At 44.2% G+C, this 27110-nt stretch overlaps 1 protein-coding gene across 1 annotated transcript in view; it reads left to right on the top strand.

Annotated features, from left to right (window-relative positions):
* Positions 1-27110, top strand: part of CSNK2A2 (casein kinase 2 alpha 2) — a 529051-nt gene that overhangs the window by 246029 nt on the left and 255912 nt on the right. Inside the window, exon 5 of the mRNA XM_078670241.1 lies at positions 1063-1122. Within this exon, the coding sequence (XP_078526367.1) occupies positions 1063-1122 (60 nt within the window). The remainder of the gene's footprint in view (positions 1-1062; positions 1123-27110) is intronic.

Here is a 27110-nt window from a genome sequence, read left to right as displayed (position 1 = left end):
TGCTTGTCACACATTAGAATAGCATGCTCCAAAAATAAATTTGTGCTGTACCTTCGTCACTTTATTTCTGTGCTAAGTTAAAAAAAATGATTTTTATGTTTTTAATAACTAGTCTGGCTTTATGTAGAATTTTTCTGCGTTCACCAGCCTATTGTTTTTTTATTTTTATAAAAATTGTGCATCTAAGAGCTGCATTCGTTAAAACGTTATTAGAATTACCAAGAGATTTCCCTGGGATGGTCTAAAGGTGAAACCAAATTGTCTTCTCTGCTAAGTACTTATGACAGCATGTGACTGGAAGTAATTGGTGACTATCTCTAAAATTTGTCTTCCAAGATCTGCCCCTTTTTTCCTGAGGGTTTTAGGTTGCATGGAGACTGTGGATTTCGATTCTCTAGCCAGTACTTGCTGGTTTTGCTTTACCGTGTAGTCACCTGGCATCTTAGTTAGTCAGATTGTGTTAGATTGGATTCATCAGCTGATTGTCTTGAGGCCAACTGGGAATGAACATAGCAAGAAGTACCCATATAGGGTTGAGTTGTTAGGATGGTCCAGCCTGAACTTCCTGGGTAGCTTATGCTAAATGATTTCCCGAATGTTCATCAACTTAAGCCATTCTAATCACCTAACAGGAGCCTAGACTTTCATGTTTCCCCATTGCCATCTTTAATGGTGCTTTCAGCAGATCTGCTATGAGTCTTGCATTCATTAGAAAAAAACTTAGAAAGAAGTTCATCTTTGGAATACGTTTTGGGAAAAGAAAGCAAGACATAGGTGTGGTTGCATTCATGAAGGGGGTATAGGCTGAGACTTTCCTCCTCCTACTCAGTCACTTCCAGGACTGTTCTGGTGCTACGTTCTGAATAGCCATGACCAACTCATTTAATCTTTGCTCGGGGTTTTCATAGATGCAAACCTTAGATGCCAATTTTAGCATCCTTATTTAACCAACTACCCCCCTGGGCTTCTTTGCATGATTGGCAGCTTAACCCATTGACATTGAACCACTACATAAACCTCTGCCAATAAAATCTATTTACCTCTTTTATCTTTTTGTTTCAGCAACTGTACCAGATCCTGACAGATTTTGATATCCGGTTTTACATGTTTGAGCTGCTCAAAGTAAGTATTAAGGCAACAGTGACTTTTGTGTGGAAGATAGGACAGGCTATGCTTTGGAAGATTTCAGCTGCTGGTGTGGGACTGATTGCCGTTATGTGGCCATATATCACAGTCATTCTTGTATTTCTTCTCAGACCATTCTTGTGTTCATTGTTTTTTAATTGTTTCAGCAAATAAGGAAAGAATATGTTGATTACCTTAAGAAAAAATGTTTGTCTTCCCTAGTTTTCTTTCCGAAACACTCTTTTATGAGGATGATTGTATAAGGTTCCTGGATAGACTTTCTGTAATCTGCATCAATCTCGTTTACGCTTTAAGGTTAAAAAAAGGGCAGTAAGTGACGTCCAAGCACCATGGTGGCGCCATATATGGCTTCATGATGTCCCATCTGGGAAGTTGCTTTTGTTGAGTTGGAGCAGAGGTGCTACTTGCTGGTGCAGGAGACCCATTTTAACCTTCCGGAGCAAGGCCGGCACCTGGGGACATTCAAGAGATGAGGCATCTGAAGGAAGATTGATCACCCAAAACATTACCAAAGCTAGATAACTTATTTCACAGGTTCCACAGTCCACCAAAGGTGTTAAAACCATTCGTCCTAGTCACCAGGAGGTAGACATCCTGCTCAAGAGGACAGCAGTTAAGCCTTTTCTCCGAAAGAAGACACAAATTAAAGTCAGGAGAAGCAGTAGCTGGTATCGAAATTGAGACAGCATTCCAAACATATAACATTCTTCTTCAGGGTTCCAACCAAAGCAGTAATACTGACAATTGGAGCCAGGTGATTATTTAGTGGGTCGGTGAAGTACTGTTCAAAAATAAAGAATTGAAGTTCTCGTTTGAATATAGATAAAGAGGCAGTGGGACAAAAAGATGCAGAATAGCATTCCACTCTTGGGCACATCCAGATAGAGACTATTGGAGCTGTGTTTGTTGAGTATGTTAGTGTCCCCCCCCCCCAAAATAAAAGAGTACTTGAGCTTTGTGGTCGAAGATATCCCTATTGATCTTTAGCTTGCTTGCCAAGTAGTGAGGTTTATCCGCATTTAAGAGTTTATTCACAAGACACACAAGTTTAAAAGTCAGTCTGCTATCAACTATGTACCAGCGTAGTGAATGCAGTAGAGGGGTTTTGTGATCACAGCAACCATCTCTAGAGATAAGACATGCAAAGGGGCATTTAGTAGAGTAAGGTGTATTTTGGTTATACTTGAAAGGATGACGTTTTCATAGCAAATTATTGATAGAACAAGCATGTGGGTCATGACTTAAACATAATTTCTTTGCAAAGGATCTAATTCCGTGAATTTAAGGAAAGAGGTCATTGGCACTGCTGGACATTGGAGCTGCTGCCCAAGGTATTAATGTGTTTCTGGGGGGTTATTCTAGAGTCAATGATGTAACCCAGAGATTTGGCATTGTCAGTGGTGAACAAACTGCTGCCGAGGATGTTGGAAGAGAAGATTGATTCTTGTATAAGGTAGAGCAAGGTTGTGATCAGATTACATCTGCTTTCTTGCCATTTAATTTGAGATGATAGCCAGTCATCCATGATTGAATGCTATGGATGGTTATTGCAACCTGGGTAATGTCCACATGTTAAGCAGTCACTCTAGCGTAGAGGAGACGCGTAGACATTCAACAAAAGACCCAATTTACAAGGGAACAGTCCCGGCAAATTTGATAATAGCATCAACAGCTCCGCAAAGAGCCAACATCCCAACCACCATGGGCCTCCTCCAGATAAGGAGAGCAAGAGAATGGACCTCATGGGACAAAAGGTGGAAAGGAGTGTTACAAACCAGTGGCGGATTGCAAACTCAAACACACTGCAGAATGTTCATGGCAACCAACATTAGGAGGAAATAGGAAAACTAATGAAACCTCTCACAGTATCAAAAGAGGGCAGCACACCTGGTGGTGAATAGCATGAACATCACCAATACCTGCTTAAAATCTGCACTGGATGCAGCTGAAACATCGGAATGACTGGGCGACGCCATGCCTGGTTAAGAATTTCAACTTTTAAGCCAGAGATGCAAGCTAATATACTAAATGCACTATTCAGTGGGGAACAACTATTCGGGAATGCGGTGGGTGCAACCCTAAATTAGTTGAAAAAAGACAATGAAATTGCAAAGTCGATCGGGGCTCTACAGTTCAGAAGTAGCAACCAGCAAGTTAGTGAATTATCGAGGTTCACAAGAAACACTCCTCAAACATCAAAAAAGTTCCTTCAGAAGTGGAAGAATATCACCATAGACAAATGCGTTTTAAAACTAATACCATTTGGATATTGCATAGAATTAAACAAAACACCTCCATAAAGGGGACCAAGGAAAAAGGTAATTTCAAGGGAAGAAACAGCCCGTCTACTCATAGAGATCGACGAGTTGCGGTCAAAGGAGTTAGTGCCAAGACTGGAGAGAAATGAGGGAAACTACTTGACATACTTTCTACTTCAAAATGTAGATGGGTCACTCAGAATCTTTTTTTTTAATTTATTTTTTTGTCCTCATATATGCCACCAGATTTTATATGCTCTAGATGGGTCTCGCTGTCGCCTCTTATACTGACATTTCCGAGTCCGCCCTGGAGACAGTATCATAGCAGACAGGGATGTCCCAGAGGTAGTTTGTTTTCCTTATCCAACTCCCCTTAGCCTATGATGGAATACTTTAAGCCAGGGGAGGACAGGACCCACACAACCTCTGGCATAATCATCGGACCATTTACTTATTGGACCAGACCTCCAGTTTAGACCAGACATTCTCAGTATTCCCATTACGACCAACCATGTCCATCTTACATACTTCCATTATATGTTTTAAACATTCTGCAAATCTGGGAGGAGCAGTTGATTTCCACTCTTTGCAAATTTGTCTCCTAGCGATAACTACTACATAAAAGATAAACTGTGTATCTAAATTGTTAATATTATAATCTTTAGGTAAACCAAAGAATACAAGTCTAGGTGAGCATAAAATAGTTGTTATTAACACCTCGCCTAGGAAAACAACTATCGCTCTCCAGTAATCCTGAATTACCGGGCACTCCAAAAAAATATGAACATCATCTGCTGCGTCATGATTACAGCGGGGGCAATAATAATTATTTTGCGTTCTTATGTAATTTGGCCGGGGTCCAGTAGACTCTATAAGCTGTAAATAAGTGATTACGCCTTAAATTAGCTGGCTTGATTAGCCTCTGAGATAGAGTGAAAGAGTCTGACCATATTTTACTACATTCTTCAGGGAGTTCCGCTATTCTATTTTCCCATAAGTTTGTCAATTCCAAATGTAGTTTATTCTCTTCATCCTTAATTAACAGCTTGTACCAAAAAGATACTTCTAATCCATCTCCCTCCCCTGCGAATTGCGTCCAGGAGTCCTGGATCTTTTTCCCGCTGTAAATTCTGACTTGACCACCAGGCAGATAATTGATAAAATTTAAACCTGGTCAGCTGTCCATTTGTAAGTTGTGTTAAGGAGTTCCAGTCCATTAGGCCAGAGTCTACCCATAAGTCTCCCCACTTCTGTATTCCAGCTATTCTCAAAGGTTGTGAAAGCTGATCTTGGAGACATAGAGGTGTTCCCGGGGAATCCCATATTGGAGTGTGCGTTTGATAATAAGGAATATTAAAAACCTTCCGAATAAACCCCCAGTTTTTAAGTGCGGTCTGAAGTATCTTAAGGCGAATTTAAAAAAAAAAATTCTGGTCTCCAAACTTGAATAAAAAGTATTCGTGGCCATAGGGTAAATCATAAAGTAAAGCCTGGAACAAACGGCCCTGTGAAGATGCATCTAACGTGTTTGCAAGTAGCCTAAAGTTTTTGAAATGAAAGGCATGACAATATGATAATAGATCTGGGAGGGCTAAACCTCCGATTTTTAGACCCCTCCTCAGTTTTTTCCAGGCTATCCTAGAAGATTTACAGGCCCATATAAATGATCCAATATTACCCTGGAGATTATTAATGTCTTTCAAAGAAAATGATAAAGGGATGGAGTTATATAAAAAAAAGTCAATTTGGGAAGAATAGTCATTTTGATAAGATTAACCCGACCATAGATGTTTAGTGGCAGATTACCCCATCTTGTTAAGGTTTTATTAATGTCTTTAACTACTGTCTGCCAACTAATTAGTGGTATGTTCTTTAATTCTTGAGTTAAGTAAATTCCCAAGTATCGCATTTTTTGTTTCGCACCCTGTATAGGGATGTTATTATTCCACCCCATTATCTCTGTTTTCTCCTTATTAATCTGATAGCCTGATAATTTTCCAAATTCTTCTGATAAGTAAAATAGCCTGGGTATAGCTACAGAATGGTTAGAAGTATATAGGAGGAGGTCATCCGCATACAGGGCAGTTTTTAACGTCATATTACCCAGCTTAAAAGGTTGAATTATATTGTCATCTCTAATACCACAAACAAAAGGCTCCATATAAACATCAAACAAAAGTGGGGATAAGGGACAACCCTGTCTGGTACCTCGAGATATGTCGAACCAATCGGATAATACTCCATTTACCAAGACTTTTTCTCAGACCGAATCTTGACCTCAGGGTTTTAAACAAGTTCATAAAAACTCAAATTCTAAATGACTACTCTGCAGGCGGTAATACCTCAGATAAATGTGGGGAATTACATGGCCACAATAGACTTAAAGGACGCCTATTTACACATTCCCATGAATGTAAGCCACAAGAAATCCCTCAGATTTGTGGTCGTCAAAGAACACTACCAGTTCAAAGTACTGGCGTTTGGGATAAAATCAGAACGCAGAGTATTCACAAGGTGAATAACAATAGTGGCGGCACACCTGCAGAGAGAGGGAATACACGTTTACCCCTACCTGGACGACTGGCTGGTACGGGCAAATTCATACAAAAAATGGAAAGAGCACATACAAGAAGTAATAATGCTTGTTCAGCTGGGTTTCTCAATACACATGGAGAAATCATAACCAGAACAGGAGAAAATGTTCTTGGGAGCAAGAATAAATTCAAGACCAGGTAAAGTTTTTCCCATCGAGGAGAGAGCAATGGTGCTTTTAAAAGTGCTACAGCTGTACCGGAAGGGTCAAGCTCTGACAGCGAGGAAGCTGCTAGGAATGATGGCTTCTTACATTCCGCTGATATCAAGCACAAGACTTCACATGAACCCATTTTCCAGGAATGGCTGCAAAATCAATGGTCTCAAACATTGGGGAGTTGGAAAGGGCTAGTGGTTGTCACGCAAAGGATAGAGGAAGAGATAGCGTGGTGAATCAGAGCAAATATATCACAAGGAAGAACATTCACACAACCAACTTCTACGGTGACCATAACAGATGCCTCCCAGATGGTAAGGGGAGCACACATGAACCATCTCAGGGGAGCCTGGAAGGACCAGGATGCAGTACAACACATCAATATCCTAGAACTGAAAACAGTAGTCCTGGCCTTAAAAGCCTTTCAGAAAGAGCTCTGCAGGAAATTAATGTTCAAGGCATATGAGCTGCAGATCTCACACTTCATATTAGATCGCCATCTGGTGTTGGGCTCGGATGCTTGCACTTTGTTGTCGTCTTGGAAGAAGTCTTTGTAGTCACGGGATAGGTGACTCCTTCCTTGGACGATAGTGCGCATGGGCATCGACTCCATCCTTAGATTGTTTTTTTCCGCCATCGGGGTCGGATGCAACTTTTGCGCTCCGGTTCGAAATCTATATTTCAAACTATTTCGACCCAAAAACTTCTATAAACTCTTCAAATTGACTTCGAAGATCTTTAGCTTCGACCAACTTTCATCTAATAGATTCCGGTCGTCGACACGGGCCGTTGGGCCTATCCATTGAGGCCTACGGCTTATGGAATGGACGCCATTCAAGAAATACCCCCAGTGTGGAGCAAAATTCCTGCACAGTGAACATCAGAAGGTCTGCAACCTGTGCCTATTACCTGAACACTACGAGTCCAGCTGTCCAGCCTGCGCATCCTTTCGATCGAAGAAGACCATTCGAGATCGAGTAGCTCGTCGACACATCATGCAGAGATCAGTTCCGGAACCAGTGGACATCTTCGACGAAGGCCCAGATGTCCCAGAAGAAGATTCCGAAGATCTCCAAATCGTATCAGAGGCAGAAGACTCAGACGACCCCATCACTCCTGGTCAAAGAGGGAGTACTACTGCCCCTACCCCAATACCAAAGGCAATGGTCAAGACTTCGCCTGCTGGCCCCAGTCGCGACCGAAAGCACACTTCAGAAGCCCCGGGTCCGGCTCCGAACAAAAAAGAAAAGCCTTCCGGTAGCTCAGAACGAGCAAACCGCATGTACCAATCCCACCGGCACCTTTGCCACCGAAACCAAAAGAACTCTCTGCTCAGAAATCTGTCCCGACGCCTTCCACCTTCAAAGACAAATCGGCCCGAAAACCTCGAGGCCCGTGGATAAGCCGGCTTCGAACGTTTCCAAGCTTAAAGATCCCGCTTCGGCTCCGAAACCAAGAGCCTTGGAACCAAAAGCTAAGCCTAAGGACTCTACCACGCCTCCTAAGGCCAAACACAGTAAAAGTCAACAACAACCCCGCTCGGAACCTAAAAAATCTGCGCCTAAAGCGGTTCCTGAGGAAGATTAACTTTTTCATCCGGATCCTGTCGATCCTAAACAGAAAAAGATTTATATTGATCCAGAAACAGGACATGTCACCACTGTGCCATATAGGAAGAGGAAGTTAGACACATCACCTGCTCCTCCAGTGCCTATAAAGAAGGACTCTGCCACATCACCTATGCAACCTTCTTCTCCTATACTTCCTTCTAACCCACTTCCTCTCCCTAAATCTATTGCACCACCTCAAACTGAGACTTCTCCACCTCATACACCCCCAGATAAGGATGATGATGAGGACCTAGGGGTGGGGGGTGACCCAGATGACCCTTTCACTTATCCAACCGACCCACATGATTGGGAGTACCCTATCCCATCAGATATAGCTGACGTCCCAAACCCACACATATACCCCTCAAAACCATCGCCCCCAGACGATGTTGGTTTCGGGCAGTTAATTAATAGGGCTGCCATCTATCATGGCGTCACAATGCACTCAGATGCAGCAGAGAAGGATTTTCTGTTGGATACATTTGAACAGTCCCAAAAGACAGTGCAAATATTGCCAATGATTAAGGGAGTCATTAAACATGCCCTAGAAGATTCCGTATGTGCTAGAATTCTTAACCCTAGAATAAAAAAAAGTATAGACCTGCCCCTGCAGATACTGCTTACATTAAAGGCCAACTGCCTTTGGATTCTCTAGTAGTTACCAACGCTAGAAAGCGCGTCAACTCCCAAACCTCCGGGGAAGCGTCACCCCCTTATAAATAATCCAAATTGCTAGACGCTTCTGACAAAAGGGTAGCTGCACAAGCAGCCAATCACTGGTGCATAGTCAACACACAGGCACTGCTCGCAAGATATGATACGGCTCACTACGACCAGTTGGAAAACTTACTACAACATTTGCCTGACCAATATAAAACACAAGAAAATTATCTCATCCAAAAGGGCAAGCTAATTTCTAATGCGTCAATAAAATGTGCACTTGACGCAGCAGACACTGCCTCTCGATCCATCAATACCAGTGTGCTACTGAGGCGGTGTGCCTGGCTGCGCATCTTAGGCTTTAAGCAGGAAGTCCAGACTAGTATTCTCAACCAGTCGTTCAACCAACAACTTTTTGACCTGGCTGTGGACATTGCACTTGAAAACAAATGAAGAAAGACACTGAGACTGCTAAGTCCATGGGAGGTTTACAGGCTCCTCTCGCCCCTCCTTCTATAGAGGGGCCTCCATAAACATGGGAGCAGACAACTCATCTTCGTTTAAAGCCGCTACACAAACATCCCCCAATAGAGGATACTTTAGAGGCGGATACAGAGGAAACCACAATAAAGGAAGAGGTCGAGGTAATAATACTCGTACCTCCCCCAACACAAAACAGTGACGTCCCTCCGTTCCCCCCACACCATCCCATTCCAGTCAGGGTGAGATTATCACAATTCATACCTGTCTGGGATTTCATCACAACAGACAAGTGGGTAAGACAAATTATCCAGTATGGTTACTGCCTAGAACTTACAGCTACCCCCCACCCCCCCACACACACACATATACCATTCAAGCAGCGTCCCATGTCCATAGAACATCTTACGCTCCTAAAACAAGAAGTTCTCTCACTGCTTCAAAAACACACAATAGAGACTGTTCCCTGCCAACATCAAGGAACAGGGGTTTACTCGCTGTTGATCCAGCGCCCCTATTGAAATTCTGCCTCAATTATACTACCCTACATCAGATACTCATCATTAATCATAAATCACTCATAAGGCCCATTTACTAACGAGACAGATTTTGGGCAACTGAATCATGTGACCTAATTAATCTAAACCTATTCACAAACAAATTATATATTTATGTACATTACCATGGTTTTAAGCGAATAACATATTAATTAAGTCACTAAGGTAAATGGATCAACTAATGATAACAAGACCATGAATAAACAAGACCTGCTTGTTGTTTCAAAATCTTAATTTATTAACTTTAATCAAGTAAGCACATTATATGTAATACTTTATTAGCAATTTAGCAGTTTTATTAAGGAATAGCACATTAGACTGAAAATTCAAAGTAAAATCAAAAAGCATATTTAAGTAAAATAAACAGTTTTCATCACCTAAGTTTCCTGTCTAAAACTCACTTCATCCAAAGGAAATAGTCATTAACCCTATTAATCCTTACGTGCTCTAAAGTCCTTCAGCACGACACGCCTTTCTGGATTCAGGAATTGAGAAGCGCCCTCCCTCCAAAGGGGTCAGTTTTTATACCTTTTCTGACTAGCTAAAGTAACTTTATCGCACATTCTTTCTGAAAATCCAAACTTCTGATTGGCTGAGCCATGTCAGTCCACCATTAGGTCATATACTCCTGACCAAGTCCGGGGCCTCATCATAGCCCTTATTCCATCCTTTTTGCTTCCTCAAAAAAACATTCTCCGAGCACAAAACTTTTCACTTCCTAATCTTGGCAGGCCATGCCGCATCCTGTCCTTGGAAATGTCACCAAGAACACATTCGACTCGACCACATTTGCTTCTGCATTAAACGTTGTCAGTTCAGCAAAATGCTCTTTCGTCTGCGCATGAGTGAAGGCTTCACTCTGGTCAAGTTTCATATTCTGCAGCACTGGCAGCCATTTTCTTAGGCCCATTCGTAAAACTAATGAATAAACAAACACAAAACATCAATTAATGAAAGAATTAGAATTTGTTCTGTTACCCACCCGTTTCTGTATCAGATTCTGCACCAGCTGGAGTTTTACATGTTGGACTTTGATTAAAAGTTAAAGCAGGCATCATTGTTTTCTCTCGATGTATTTCTGTTAAATCTGAGTAAAAGTTTTCAGCCACTTTCTGAATTTCTGCATTTAATGGAATAGTTAAAGCTGAATGTCCCATTTCTCTTTGACCGAAAACTGGGTGAACTGGACCAATCGTTATTGGAACTGTTACTGCTTCCATACTATTAGTTAACTGCTGTACTAATTCTTCTTTCGATCGGAAGTATTCTGAAGTATCTGGGATTTCCTTACTTCTTTCTAATCTTATTACATTTCTAGAAGTTTCATTTCTTAAAACTGGGGTTTCAGGAAAATTTCAATTTTTACCAAATACACCAGAATTAGTTCTCGTTTCTACTCTTTCAGGAGTTTCCGTATTATTCGGGTAAAATCTAGATGATTCTTCATTAAGTGGTGGTGCACTTGGAGTGGTTTCTGTAGAAACCATCGGGGTAGACCATGTACAAGCTGGTTTAAAAGGAGTCTGTTCTGATTTGTAATATAAATTTCTTCTAAAACTGGATCTTCTAATTCACTATCTTCAATATTATTTTTCTTTTGGGTATTCTTTTGACCTGGTATTTCAGTAACCATCACTCTTACTGGGTACAAACCATCACACATATCTGCTTGTCTCCATCGACGCATTCTATCTTCATGAGTTTCTCTATTAATGTTTTACTTTGGACGTCCTATTATTCCACTGTTTTCTCATGCAAGTTCAAACATCTCATCCTCCCATTCAACTAAAGCTTCAAATTGAGTAGGTCTAGGCTTTGGCACAAGAGCCATAATTTTCTCTCAAGTTTTTCAAAACCCTCATATTAAATGACCCGTCTTCTGGCCATTCTAGAACACCATTTTTGGTATAGTCCATCCAATTATCAAACCAAAGGCAAGTATGATAACCATATTCACCTTCCATATAGGCTGCAGGTGTTTTGTATTTATGAAGTAATTTTCCACCTCGTGTTTCGATTTTCTTATCAGGTGTAAATATATTTTTTATTTTCTGGAGCCATGTAAGCTTCTTCTCCTCTTTTTTATAATAATAACTCATGTTTCTAATCAAATCCGCTTAATTCTAAATGATCGTAAACGTTTCCTGTTTGTTCCGCAAAATCAGCCAATCCATGCGCGAAACTCACCAACAAGCCAATCAGGTTAAGCTACGTCACCACCTTGCTCAACCAATAGAATTGCCGCTTTCAGAATGAGCCAATCAGCTAACAGCTTGTCTGAGTCACATGAGCCAATCAGCGCGCTAGCTGTGACGTATGTTAGCCAATCACAGCGCGGACCCTGTGACGTACACTGCCGCTGCAGCTTCTCGTCTTACTCCTAGAGCTCACCCCTCCTTTACAAAATATTTTCACAGCGCCATTTTAAGAAATCCTTTTTGATGAATTTCGATTAATAACAACAGAAAAACAAACCATTTGTCGGTTTCACTAAATAAAGTGATAATTTATACAATCACTCAAGTATTCTTTTGCGTGGAATAGACAACGCTATTCTCACAGAATATTCAATCGTTAATAAAGTATCGCTACTCTACCCTTCAAACAGGCAATAACGAACTTGTTTCCCTCTGAATGCACATAAAGTAACAGTTCAAAGTTTGACTCGAACGCAATTACAAAATCATTTACACACTTACAAACGGAAAGTATCCCTAACTATACATACATGAAATCCTGGTAGGACTTTAACCAACCATAGAAATCCTTACGCGCCAGTAAGAATAGACAACGCTACTTTACCCTTCACTTAAGCTCTGATAAATTTTATTACTCTTTTCGCAGTGAGTTTTAAAACAGGCTCTAAGTCCTTATACTCGAAAGCTACGATTTTATAGACAATCCTCACTATACATTCTACCTAGCACACCTAAAATCCCTAACTCGTGCTGTACGTCCACAACACTAGTGATATATGACAATACCACTATTTTGAAACCGAACAAATGCACTGTGCAACTTTACCTGTCACACTACTCTTGTACCGGTACAAAACCAGGAATTTTCACACTGCTGGAAAAAACCTTTCGACTACATGTAACAAGCGAACAAACTCAACATATGTTAAACATTGATCCTATGTAATTCCATGTAGCATGTCCGTTACCATAGTAACCGTAACTCTGCTACGAGAGAATTGATCCAGCGCCCCTATAGAAATTCTGACTCAATTATACTACCCTACATCAGATACTCATCATAAATCACTCACAAGGCCCATTTACTAACGAGACAGATTTTGGGCAACTGAATCATGTGACTTAATTAATCAGAACCTATTCACAAACTATTTATATATTTATATACATTACCATGGTTTCAAGCGAATAACATATTAAGTCACTAAGGTAAATGGATCAACTAATGATAACAAGACCATGAATAAACAAGACCTGCTTGTTGTTTCAAAATCTTAATTTATTAACTTTAATCAAGTAAACGCATTGTATTTAATACTTTATTGGCAATTTAGCAGTTTTATTAAGGAATAGCACATTGGACTGAAAATTCAAAGTAAAATCAAAAAGCATATTTAAGTAAAATAAACAGTTTCCATCACCTAAGTTTCCTGTCTAAAACTCACTTCATCCAAAGGAAATAGTCATTAACCCTATTAATCCTTACGTGCTCTAAAGTCCTTCAGCACGACACGCCTTTCTGGATTCAGGAAGTGAGAAGCGCCCTCCCTCCAAAGGGGTCAGTTTTTATACCTTTTCTGACTAGCTTAAGTAACTTTATCACACATTCTTTCTGAAAATCCAAACTTCTGATTGGCTGAGCCATGTCAGTCCACCATTAGGTCATATACTCCTGACCAAGTCCGGGGCCTCATCGTAGCCCTTATTGTTCTTAGATTCACCATCCTTTTTGCTTCCTCAAAAAGAAACATTCTCCGAGCACAAAACTTTTCACTTCCTAATCTTGGCAGGCCATGCCGCATCCTGTCCTTGGAAATGTCACCAAGAAGACATTCGACTCAACCACATTTGCTTCTGCATTAAACGTTGTCAGTTCAGCAAAATGCTCTTTCGTCTGTGCATGAGTGAAGGCTTCACTCTGGTCAAGTTTCATATTCTGCAGCACTGGCAGCCATTTTCTTAGGCCCATTCGTAAAACTAATGTATAAACAAACACAAGACATCAATTAATGAAAGAATTAGAATTCGTTCTGTTATGCCCCCTCCTTTGCTAAATATTAACCCGTTAATAAATATTACCTAGCTTTAAGCGCAAACCACAGATTTCTTCACGAATTTACGCCACATAAAAGACAAAAGACATAACATAAGCACATATAATAGGCACATGCCATTATTTAATCAGCCGCATTTAATACTGACAAAAACAATAGACAAGGTTAGTTTATTATTTTTTTTACAAACATATACTTGCAACAAAGAGCACATGTATTAGTCCCCCATGTCGTGTATGCATTTTAATCTAGGTTGGTTAATATAATTCACTTCATGCTGATTGATATAATTATTTTATTATGGAAGTTTAACTTTGCGAGTCAAAGCAAATATGTTTCTGAATCTCGCTCCATCACTGTACTTCCTAATACCCAAGAAAGATTGGACTGTAAGACCAATACTAGATCTCAGGCCCCTCAACCTATATATACACTCAGATCATTTTCATATGATCACTCTCCAACAAGTGATCCTGCAACAAGGCGACTTTCTTGCCACACTATATCTTAAGGACACCTACTTCCACATTCCCATACATCCTTCTCACAGAAAGTATCTAAGGTTTGCAGTGGATAGACAACACTATCAGTTCAAAGTCCTTCCATTCGGAGTCAAAACTGTACCCAGAGTGTTCACAAAGTGCCTTGCAGTAGTAGCAGCACATCTCAGAAGACAACAGGTTCATGTCTTCCCATATCTAGACGACTGGCTAATAAAAGCCAAGTCACTCAATCAGTGTGTTCCAACATACTCCTCAAACCATTCAGACATTACACAACTTGGGGTTCACAATCAACAAAACCAAGTCTCATCTCCAGCCCTCTCATATACACCAATATCTGGAGGCCACATGAAACGCCTCCACAGCTCTAGCATATCCCAGTCCAGCCAGGATAGCCAGCATACAAGTCCTGGTCACAAAATTTCAAGTCCACCATTCTCTCCCAGCCAGAGTGTTCATGCAGCTCATAGGCATGATGGCATCTTGCATTTTTATTGTACCATATGCAAGACTTCAAATGTGTCCATTACAGAAATGTCTAGCACATCAGTGGAATCAGGCTCAAGGACAACTTACAGATCTGGTGTTGGTGGACAGCCGCACACATCGCTCTCTGCAGTGGTGGAACACAAAAAACTTGTCCAAAGGGCAGCCGTTCCTCGAACCTGTTCCACAGATAGTACTCACAGCAGACGCATCACTCATAGGATGGGGAGCCCATCTCCTCAGACATACAACTCTGGGCCAATGGACCAATCAACAAAAAGTGCTCCATATCAATCACCTGGAGCTACTAGCAATATTCCTAGCACTAAAATCTTTCCAAGTACATGTACAAAACAAAGCTGTCTTGATCCGGACGGACAACATGACAGCCATGTACTACATACAAAAACAAGGAGGCACACATTCTCTGCAGCTGTCCCAGCTTGCACAGAACATTTGGAGATGGGCCATCCCACAAAATATATATCTACTTGCCGAACACCTTCCAGGAGTTCACAATCGGATTGCAAATCTGTTAAGTCGACAGACACAACGGATTCACGATTGGGAACTACATCCCCAAGTCCTTCAGCCATTTTTTCACATGTGGAGCCAACCAGACATAGATCTGTTTGCCACACATGACAACACAAAATGCCCAACCTACGCCGCCAGGTTTCCACACCCGTTGTCCAAGGGCAATGCAACATGCATGAACTGGTCAGGCAGATTTGCGTACTCTTTTTCCTCCACTCCCACTAATTCCACTAGTGGTACGCAAGCTCCGACAACAGTCTCTCAAACTAATCTTAGTAGCTCCCACATGGGCACGCCAACCATGGTTCACAACACTGCTGGAACTCTCACTAGTTCCACACCAAAAAGTGCACCTGTCCCCATCCATGATAACGCAGAACCATGGAGAGATCAGACATCCAGATCCGGGTCAGCTGAATCTGGCTATCTGGCTCCTGAAGTCCTAGAGTTCGGGTATCTTAACCTACCACCGGACTGTATGAACATCATTAAAGAAGCCAGACAACCTACTACTAGAGCTTGCTATGCTGCTAAATGGAAAAGATTTGCCATTTACTGCACCAATAACCATATTGATCCACTGCATGCCTCCATCCAGAATATCATTTTCTACCTACTGCACTTGCAAAGATATAATGTAGCATATTCATCCATACGTTTACATCTAGCAGCACATTTAAAATTTCTCCGTCAGTCCACAAATGCCTATAATGGGAACATCCTCAACTCCCAAAAATAATTCCTCCAATCAGGACTGGGGAACTCCAAGAACAGACCTCACAAGCATTTCGAAATGGTCAAACACCAATCTAACAAACTGGCCAAAACCTCTAAAAAAAACTCAAATCCCTAATATCATCAGAGGTATTCTCCTCCTTCTTCTCTGACAAAATCACTGCCCTAGGAAACAAACTTAGATCCGCCATCTACTCCACCCCTTTCCGGCTCTGCCTCCTCCTTGAGCGCTGCACCCCCAGGCATCACCCAAAAACCAAGCGCACTGGACCAACTTCAAAGTGTATGACGAACACTCTGTCTCGATCCATCATTCCTAGTTGGACTGCAATAATTAATGCTTCCCTTCTACAGGGGTCGATACCTGACTTTCTGAAAGCCGGCCAAGTCCTCCCCCCTGACCACTTTAGACATATATCTAATTTCTGTAGTAGGGGATCTCTGTGTATAATCATATTCTAGAAAATAGTCCCGCCCATGTGCGTGGACCCCGGAGCAATCAAAAATAATCTCTTACGGTGTCGAAAAATGCAGAACTGCACAGACACGTAAGAGAGAATTTAAAGACAGATAATGCAGCCTATATCCACAGGCTACACTGTCCAGTACTTAAACTAGAAATTCCTCCAAAAATCCACATACAGCAAAGCTTGTCCAGATTTCCCTTGCTGTTACAGCAAAAACCCTCTGGAATGATGGAGAGAAAGACCTGGACAGACAAGCCCATAGGCTGCCATTATGTGGCTCAAAACAAGGTACTGTGCCTTTAAGAGTACCTTCCAGAACTTCACAGTATCCCAGAATGCACTGCAGGTCCCTTTTACTTTCAGTTCTTTTTTCCGGCTCCTGCTAGCAGGACCCTGGAGCATTGAGCTCTCCCTTTTGGGATTTATTTTTGTGATTTCCCACTTTTCAAGTGTTTTTGGTACTTTGTTCAAAGTACTTTGGTTAATTCTTCTTTGGTGTGCTTTTGGGGCAGTCTTTTTGTCGAATATGCCTGCATTATTTGACAAATGCCCGAGTGTTCCAGGAAGAAGGCCAAGACTGACCCACATGAAGTGTGTATCCTCTGCCTTCCCTCCTCTCATAACCCTGATGAGTGTGAGATCTGCCAGGGATTTACCACCAGGACCCTGAGAGACAGAAAGAAGATCAGGCTCCAAGGCATGGAGGAGAGAAGACTGCAAGCACGAGGTGGGTCTGGGCAGGTTCCATCTGCCAGTGCTGAGGCCTCTGGGGGGCTCCCCAGAGGCAGGAAGTCCAGCAAGCGTCCCCATTCTCCATCGGCGTCGATTGCACCGACTACGGCGTCGAGAGGGATGAGTACAGTCTGTTCCCCGTCTCCCCAGGGCTCTGGGTCGAAGCGGCGTCGACGTTCGTCGAGGGATCTGAACAGACCACCGGTGACTGTTTCGTCGTCGGCGTCGTCGAGGACTCGACGCCGACTGGTGGCCTGGCGTCGGCGCTCGCCGTCATGGAGACGCCGGCGGCGAAAAGGAGAAGATCGTCGTCGAGGGGATCCTCGGCGTCGAGGGGGCGATCGCCGTCGAGGCACAAGAGATCGCCGTCTAGGAAGAGATCGCCGTCGAGGCACAGGAAGCCGTCGAGGCGAAGGCGATCGACGTCGAGGCGATGGAGGTCGCCGTCGAGGCGGAAGCGTTCGCCGTCGAGGGACAGGCGACGTCGAGGGGCCGACGCTCGCCGTCGGGTCGCCGTTCTTCGACGCAGGAACGGCGCAAAAGGAGTTTGGGCGCCATGAGTCAGTCTGACAGGCGTCAAGTGCCTAGGAGAGACTCCCACATCCCAGCCTGATAAGGAGGGCGGGTCACCGGGCTCGGTGTACTCCCTTGTGTATACCCCTCCTAAGCCGGGGACAGTGACGCCTCCTCCTCCGCCTCCTTAGCCGAGAGGGCTTCCTCCGCGGGTCCCTACCGCGCCGCCTCTACCACCTCTGCCTCAGCCTCAGCCTCAACCTCAGCTGCCGGTTGACAAGCCTCCACCGCTTCCTCCGAGGTCGGTTTCCCTGCCCAGGTACCCGACTCCTCCGAAGGGGACCCCTCGGCCGAGGGGACCAACCAAGCCACAGTCTCCTGCCCCGGTGGAACCGGCAGGGCGACCAAAGCCCCGGAAGTCGCGATCCCGCTCCGGATGCAGAGGGAGGTCACGCAGTCGTCACAGATCCTCGACGAGGTCCAGACGGTGCCACAGGAGGCACGGATCACGGTCCCGCACGGGCTCTTCCAGGACGAGGTCCTACTCACCGACCGTGTCAGACTCCCCGGGGACTAGGGTGTCTCCCGTGGATGATATCAGCACGTTCCAGGATGTTCTCCTGAGGGGTGCAGCGAAATTAGGAATCACGGTGACGGCTCCCACACCTACGACGTCCGTGATCTTTGAGACACTTCACAAGAAGCATTTGTCTCGCCCTCTGCTGCCGCTCGTGCCAGGCTTGGTAGAGCCAGCGGAGGAGCTGTTCCTTACGCCTGCAGTAACGAGAGCTGCTCCATCCCGTCTGCTGAAGAAATAAAGGGCTCCGGATTCCGACCCGGCTTTTCTAAGGTCTGACCCGGTTCCGGACTCCGTTATAGTGACGGAAGCCAGAAAGCAACATTCTGCCTCTCCGTCTTCTACCGTGCCTCCGGATAAGGAGAGCCGATGGATCGACTCTAATGGCAGGAAGGCTTGTGGGACAGCAGCTACGGCCATGAAGACCGCTAGCGATACGGCTCTGCTGGGACGGTACGATCGTTCGCTGTGGGAATCTCTCCAGCAGTTCACGGAACTCCTGCCACGAGACAAGAGGGAGGATTTCCTAGAGATCCTCAAGGAAGGGATGTTGGTTTCGAACCAGGTTATCAGCGCGGCTGCGGATGGTTCCCTGTTGGCGGCCCATGGTTACTGTCATGGGATCAACCAGCGAAGCCATGCTTGGCTCAGGCTCACATCACTCAAGCCGGAGGCCCAGCAGCGAGTGGCTAATCTGCCCTTCTCGGGGGAGACCCTGTTCGGAAAACATGCGGATGATGAGATGTCCCGCATGAAGGCGGAGGCAGAGACTCTGACGGCTGTGGACTTGGAGAAGCCCAAAGAAAAGAAAGCCTACCGCCCGTTCCAGAGACTGTTCGGGGCGCAGGGCCGAGGGCGAGGACAGGCTTCGGGACAGCAGCAGCAACAGCAGCAGTAGTTCCGGAGGCCTTTCCAGAAACGCCAGAAGGGTAGAGGTCAGCAGTCCTCTACAGCGAACAAGGGCGCGGCCGGGTCTCGACCCTGAGCTGTTACCTCCCCTTCATCCGTTACCCGCTCCGGTGGGGGGAAAGCGTCCAATTTTATCTGGCAGAGTGGAGAAAAATTACTCAGGACAAGTGGGTGCTGAATATTGTTCGCAATGGATACAGTCTTCGGTTCACCGGCCCACCTCCATCGATTCCTCCAGTCGGCTCGCAGTTTCAGCTGCGTGAGCTCCAGGCGGAGGCCGATATCCTGTTGAGGAAAAAGGCGATAGAAGACGTACCTCTGTCTCAAAGAGGAAGAGGTCTGTACTTCCGGTTCTTTCTGGTCCGCAAGAAGGACAAGAACGAGTTCAGGCCCATTCTGGATTTGCGACAAGCAAACAAGTGGATTCGCAGAGAGAAGTTTCGCATGCTGTCGTTGCATCAGATTTATCCTCAGCTGCAACAGGGAGACTGGCTGTGTGCCATAGATCTACAGGATGCATACTTCCATGTGCCCATTGCACACAAACACAGGAAGTTCCTGCGATTCCAAGTCGGCGCCAATCATTATCAGTACACAGTACTGCCAATCGGATTGAAGTCTGCGCCCAGGACATTCTCGAAGTGCATGGCAGTGGTAGCCGCACACCTAAGGAAGAACAGGGTGTTTGTCTACCCGTACCTGAACGATTGGTTGATCAAGGCCTCCTCCTTCTCGGAAGCTCAAGCGCACCTCCGGAAGACGTGCGTTCTCTTGAACAAGCTGGGGTTGCACATCAACATGTCCAAGTCTGTCCCGACTCCGGTCCAGTGCATACAGTACTTGGGAGACTCCATCAATACGCTGTCAGCAAGCGTGTCTCCTTCGGAGGAGAGATGGTTATCACTCCTTCGGAAGGCTCAGGCTCTTATGACCGCTCCATCTACAACAGTGAGGACGGTGTCTTCTCTACTGGGGTCGATGGCCTCTTGTATCTTCCTCACGCCACACGCACGGCTGCACATGAGACCATTGCAGGAGTGCTTGGAGGATCAGTGGCATCAGAGGAAAGGATCTTGGGACGACAAGATACGACTGTCTCTGCATGCTCTTCAGTCTCTGAAGTGGTGGTGTTCAGCGGAGAATCTCCTGAGAGGGGTTCCCTTCCACAAGGACATTCCCACGCAGACTATTGTGACGGATGCGTCGCTCCACGGCTGGGGGGCGCACTCCCGAGACCTACAGATTCAAGGGACGTGGTCCCAGATGGAGTCCACGTTCCACATCAATTTCCTGGAACTCAGAGCTGTTCACTTGGCACTGAAGGCCTTTCTTCCGTACTTCCGGACGGACCAACTCGTTGCTTGTTCAGACAGACAATACGACCACGATGTATTACCTCAACAAGCAGGGGGGGTCGAGATGGCGCACTCTGTCGCAGGAGGCGCAGGCGATCTGGCACTGGCTTCTGGCCAGAAGACTGACGATAACGGCCACCCATCTACCAGGTGTGCAGAATGTTCAGGCAGACGCACTGAGCAGACTGATCCAGGAAAACCACGAATGGGTCATAAACGACGAAGTACTAGGAGAAGACTTCGCAAGGTGGGGGACTCCAGACGTAGATCTGTTCGCCACCGCCGAAAACAGCAAATGCCGAGACTTCGCCTCCAGGTACTACCAACCAGGGACGCTGGGGAATGCGCTATGGATCAACTGGTCGAACAGCTTTCTGTACGCTTTTCCACCCATTCCCCTGAGTCTGGCGGTGCTCATCAAACTGTCCCAGTCCAGGGCACGGATGATCCTGATTGGCCCGGAATGGCCCAGACAGTGGTGGTTCACGGATCTGCTTCACCGGTTTCTCCTTCCTCACATACGGCTGCCGTGCAGGCCGGACCTTCTCACGAAGTTCGGGGGGCAGATGTTGCACCCCAACCTCTCGTCTTTGAGTTTGGCGGCATGGCTCCTGAGATAGTGCAATATGGCCATCTGAATCTACCAGAAGATTGCATGGACATACTGAAGGAGGCTAAGCGACTTTCCACTAGGACTTCCTATGCTTACAAGTGGAAGAGGTTTTGTAATTGGTGCAAGTCTAAGAACTATGACCCGACGACCTGTAAGGAAGATGTCATCCTTCCATATCTTCTACATCTGGCGCAGTCTGGCCTTAATGTCCATTCCATTAAGGTTCATCTGGCTGCTTTGACTGCCTACAGGAAATGCCCTTCACAGACTTCCTTCTTTCAGATCCCTGTGATCAAAGACTTTTTGGAAGGCTTGAAGAAAGTGTTTCCTCCTGTCCGGCTTCCTTCGCCTTCATGGGAATTGAATGTGGTGCTGTCCAGATTGATGAAGGAGACTTTTGAACCTATTCATAAGGCTTCGTTGCAGCACCTATCCTGGAAGGCGGCGTTCCTCGTGGCCATTACATCGGCCCGCAGGGTGAGTGAAATTCAGGCGTTGTGTTGCCAAGAACCTTATACTGTATTTCATGCTGCTAAGGTTGTTATGCGTACTCACCCTAAATTTCTTCCTAAAGTTATATCTGACTTTCATGTTAACCAGACCATAACTTTACCTACGTTTTTTCAGAATCCTTCCTCTCCAGCGGAAAGGTCCCTGCATTCCCTGGATGTCAGGAGGGTGTTGAAATTCTATCTAGATAAAAACCAAGGATATTCGTAGGTCAGACCAATTGTTTATCAATTATGGATCAGTCAGGACAGGTCTTGCTACCTCTAAACAGTCCCATTTCTAGGTGGATTGTGTCCTGTATACAGTTGTGTTACCAAAAACCTGGTAAGACCTTAGGGGGTAAACCTAAGGCTCATTCCACCAGGGGCAAAGCTGCCACGACTGCTTTGCTCCGTAATGTTCCAATTGCAGAAATCTGCAAGGCGGCCACTTGGAAGTCGGTCCATACCTTTGCTAAGCACTACTGCCTGGACACTGATGCCAAGGCAGACGCTCAGGTTGGGCAGGCTTTGCTGTGAAATCTGTTCGCACAGTAGTGGTGTTATTTTTCTTTTCTCCACCGCCGCTTTGGTGTGGGGATGGGCTTGCCATTCTATTCACTAGATTATGACTATACACAGAGATCCCCTACTACAGAAGGAGTAGTTTCTGTCCTGTAACTCCAGTTCTGTAGTAGGGGTATCTCTGTTATAGTCATAAGCGCCCGCCCTCCTCCCCGGTGGAGAGAGATATTCATGTAAGAATCCTACAGGTCTGGCGTGTTACGCCTTCAAAAAGAACTGAAAGTAAAAGGGACCTGCAGTGCATTCTGGGATACTGTGAAGTTCTGGAAGGTTCTCTTAAAGGCACAGTACCCTGTTTTGAGCCACATAATGGCAGCCTATGGGCTTGTCTGTCCAGGTCTTTCTCTCTATCATTCCAGAGGGTTTTTGCTGTTAAAGCAAGGGAAATCTGGACAAGCTTTGCTGTTTGTGGATTTTTGGTGGAATTTCTAGTTGAAGTACTGGACAGTGTAGCCTGTGGATATAGGCTGCATTATCTGTCTTTAAATTCTCTCTTAAGTGTCTGTGCAGTTCTGCATTTTTCGACACCTTAAGAGATTATTTTTGATTGCTCCGGGGTCCACACACATGGGCGGGACTATTCTCTAGATTATGACTATAACAGAGATACCCCTACTACAGAACTGGAGTTACAGGACAGAAACTACTCCATCCCACTCTTAGCTAAAGTTCTGGAGAAATGTGTGCAACAGCAGCTGAGTCAGCACATCACCAACTTCCACCTACTAGATGACTTCCAATCGGGATTCAAGCCTGGGCACAGCACTGAAACCACCATTCTCCACATCGTGAATGACGCCCTCCACGCCCTTGACCAAGGCAAAACTTGTCTCCTAATCCTCCTAGATCTATCCTCTGCTTTCGATACGTCAACCATGAAAAACTACTTGAACGCCTCAAACTCAAAATTGGAGTGGATGCCCCTGTCCTTGAATGGTTTAATTCTTCCTCCAAAACCTTTCACAGAGATTCCTAATCAACGGTAACCTGTCCTCTCCCTCTCCGATCACGGTTGGAGTCCCCCAAGGATCAACCCTGTCCCCCACCCTCTTCAACCTTTACCTCAAACTGCTAGCCGAAGTACTACGCACTGCAAATATATCCTACTACATGTATGCCGACGACACCCAGATCTACATCAAAATCTCTTTTCCTGAGGAGATTCTCTCCCTGAATGAGGCCTTGAAATTGACTGCCCAATGGCTCACCTCTAACCAGCTCAAACTCACCGCAAAAAAAACCTGAATTTCTTCTAATCTCCCCACCCAAAACCAAACCTGACATTCAGGAATGGATTAAGGTAATCACAGCTCTAAACTGCCCACCGACCATAGTGGACTCTGCCAAGTCCATTGGAATAACCCTTGACTGCAGCATGAACATGCGTGACCACATCAACTCGATGGCCAAATGAGCCAAATTTCACCTGAGCTAGCGTAGGAAACTGAAACCTATCCTCGACACTCTGGACCTAAAAATGGTAGTCCAGGCACTAGTCATCTCTAGACTGGAATATGGTTGCTCTGCCCTCTCGAGTTTACCCAAGACCTCCCTTGCCCCGTTAAAAGCCTGCCTCAACGCGGCCGCCAGACTTCCAACAGGCTCAAGGAAATTCGACCACATTTCACCGCACCTGAAAACTCTGAACTGGCTTCATCTTGAGGCCAAAATTCAACTTAAATTGGCATGTGTCACGCACAAGGCTCTATACTCAAACTCCACTGCATTTCTTGCCCAGAAACTCATGGTATCCGGAGGAGCCAGAAACTCCAGTTCCGCCAGAGACCTTTTGCTCCAACCAGCACGCTTGCGGAAAAAAAAACACGTACAATCTGGCCTTCTCTGGGGCCGCTCCAAGAATATGGAACTCACTCTCACCCGCTATTAGAAGAATTCCATCATTGGCACGCTTTAAAAAGGATGCTAAATCCTTCCTAATGGGCAAATTTCTCTCCTGTTTCCATTTACTGCTTCTCATTGGTCTATCGGGTTGCTACTGCTCCACCCCCCCCCCCCCCAGTCTCTTGTATACAACTTGTGAATCCTGTAATGTGCTCCGATACCCTAACGGGTCAAGTTTACTTGTGTTTATGACTATTTGTATTATTGTTTAACTGATTGTTTATGCTCCCTCTTTTATCTACCTTATTTTTACTACCCATTTACTACCTCAACTATATGTCGCTCAAAAGCCTGTTAATTGCTCTCTTGTTTTTACTACCCCCTTGTTGTAAAGCGCTCTGATATCTGCAAAGATCTTGTTCGCGCTATATAAAACTCTCAAAATAAATAAATAAATGTAGCCAGCTAAGTCTCTTGTATACAACTTGTGAATCCTGTAAAGCGTTCTGATACCCTAACGGGTCAAGTTAGCGCTCTATAAAACACAAATAAATAAATAAAGGTGCATTTAGCAGCAATCTTGGCATACACACAGGGTTACATTGAGAGAAGTTTCTTCACATCACCACTCATCAAATTGTTCTTAGATGAGCAAAAAGAATTGCACCCCCATAGAGGATGACAGCTCCTTCATGGAATTTACATATTGTGCTCACACAATTGGTCACACTTTTTGAACCTTTACATGAGGCAACATTCAAATGCTCACTCTAAAGACTGCCTTTTTAGTGGCTATAAGGTCACTGCGCAGAGTTAGTGAGTTAAAAGCACTCATGATACAGGAACCTTACTTTCAAGTTCACAAAAATAGATTTGTCATGAGAACGGACCCACAGTTCATGCCAAAGTTGTCTCTGTTCCACACGAACCAAAGTATTCAGATACCAAGCGTCTTTCAAAAAACGAAAATGCACACAAAGGAGAATATTACACACACTAGTTGCAAGACTGGCAAACGTTGACCACATCGAAAGGACAAAGGCTGACAGGAAAACAAAGCAACTCTTCGTATCATTCGCAGAACACAATTGCACAAACTATTCAGTTGTGCCACGAGAATGGAAGAGAAACGTTCCAAAACAGTCCTGGCGCACACTCAAGAAGGAAAAAGGGAGCAACAATCGCTTTCCTAGCAAAATACTCCACTACAAAACATTTGTATGGCAGCAACTTTGTCATCAGTGCACACGTTCACCAGACACTATTGTGTAGATTTTCAAATGAACAAGGAAGCGCAAGGGGGACCAAGGGTCTTACATCTGTTTTCAAATCAACGCTCCTCTTCAACCCAACCACCACTGTAGTACCAAAGTGCTATGAAATCTATGCACATCATGTGAATCCAGTAAAGATTCGTGCTGTAAAAAGTATAGTTTCTTACCTGTCAGTGTCATTTTGCAGCTTGAAGAATTTTCAGGATTCGCAAGCGAACCCATCCTCCTCCGCCAAGATGATGATAAGAAAAAAAACAAGCATTTGCAATGCAATAGGTCTCGCATTAGGAAAGTTTGAGCTATTGGTATTGTAAATGACCAATTTTTTATTTGTGTTGCAGGGCTCGAAAAATCAAAAAAATGGTACTAGTCCTGCAGGACTAGTACCTTAAAAAATGTCCTCGACCTAACGGCAACCTACTTGACCTCCGTCTCTGAAAGCGGAGCAAATGTGACAAGATAACAAGATTTAAAGGCATCTTTATTGCTCATTAACTTTGTGAGCAATAAAAATGCCTTTAAATATTGTTATCTTGTCACAATTGCTCCGTTTTCATAGACAGAGGACAAAAGTTGGTTTGTTTTCCTACTCGCCAGAGAGGGCGAGTAGGACCTAAAAACAGCTCGAGCTTGTTAAATTTAGCTCGACCATGCGAGCGGTCGAGTGGAATTTTCGAGCCCTGTGTTGGTTTTGAAAATAGCGAAATTAATAGCTTTGTCATTTACAATGCCAATAGTTATAACTTTCACAAATGTGACACCTATAGCATTTGTAATGCAATATGTGTTGTATTTACGTGACTTAGATGTACTGATATTACAAATAACAATGGCTTTTACATTTTTTTTAAGAATGAATACTTAAATAAAAGTTTTTGTAATTTATAATGGCAATAGCTTAAACTTTTGTAAATAACTTTTGTGAAGATTATGTTCAGTGTATTTTATTGTGACGAAAATCCAAGAACAGAAGTGAAATATTAACATATATTTGTGACATTTGTAATAAAGCTTGAAACATTGAGAGAACATATTTGAAAGAGTTGTTGTTGAATGGTTGCACAGATTGATGCTGTGGTGGCGCTGAGTGATGTTGTGGTGGCGACAAGTGATGCTGTGGCGTTCAGTGATGCTGTGGTAGCGCATAGTGATGTTGTGGTGCCCCTGAGTGATGCTGTGGTGATGCGATAGATAGATCGAGGGAGGGCGATAGATAGATCGAGGGAGGGCGATAGATAGATCGAGGGAGGGCGATAGATAGATCGAGGGAGGGCGATAGATAGATCGAGGGAGGGCGATAGATAGATCGAGGGAGGGCGATAGATAGATCGAGGGAGGGCGATAGATAGATCGAGGGAGGGCGATAGAGTGATGGCGATAGATAGTGAGTGCGATAGTTATTCTATGTTTTGTTGTGTTTTGTTATGATATGCCATGCTTTGTTGTGTTATGCCATGCTATGCTTTGTTATGCTGTTTTGTTTTGCTAATCTGTTTTGTTATGCTATGTTTCGTTGTGTTTTGTTATTCTATGCTTTGTTATGCTATGTTTTGTTTTGCTAATCTGTTTTGTTATGCTATGTTTTGTTGTGTTTTGTTATGCTATGTTTTGTTATGCTATGCTATGTTTTGCTATGCTATGCTATGTTTTGTTGTGTTATGCTATGCTTTATTTTATTATGCTATGCTATGTTTTGTTATGCTATGTTGTGTTTTGTTATGCTATGTTTTGTTATGCTATGTTTTGTTATGCTGTGCTTTGTTATGCTATGCTGTTTTGTTT

The sequence above is a fragment of the Lissotriton helveticus genome, chromosome 12 (genome assembly GCF_964261635.1).
Source record: "Lissotriton helveticus chromosome 12, aLisHel1.1, whole genome shotgun sequence".
Lineage (NCBI taxonomy): Eukaryota > Metazoa > Chordata > Amphibia > Caudata > Salamandridae > Lissotriton > Lissotriton helveticus.
The sequence above is the reverse complement of the archived record's forward strand: the minus strand, read 5'-3'. Positions and strand labels throughout refer to the sequence as shown.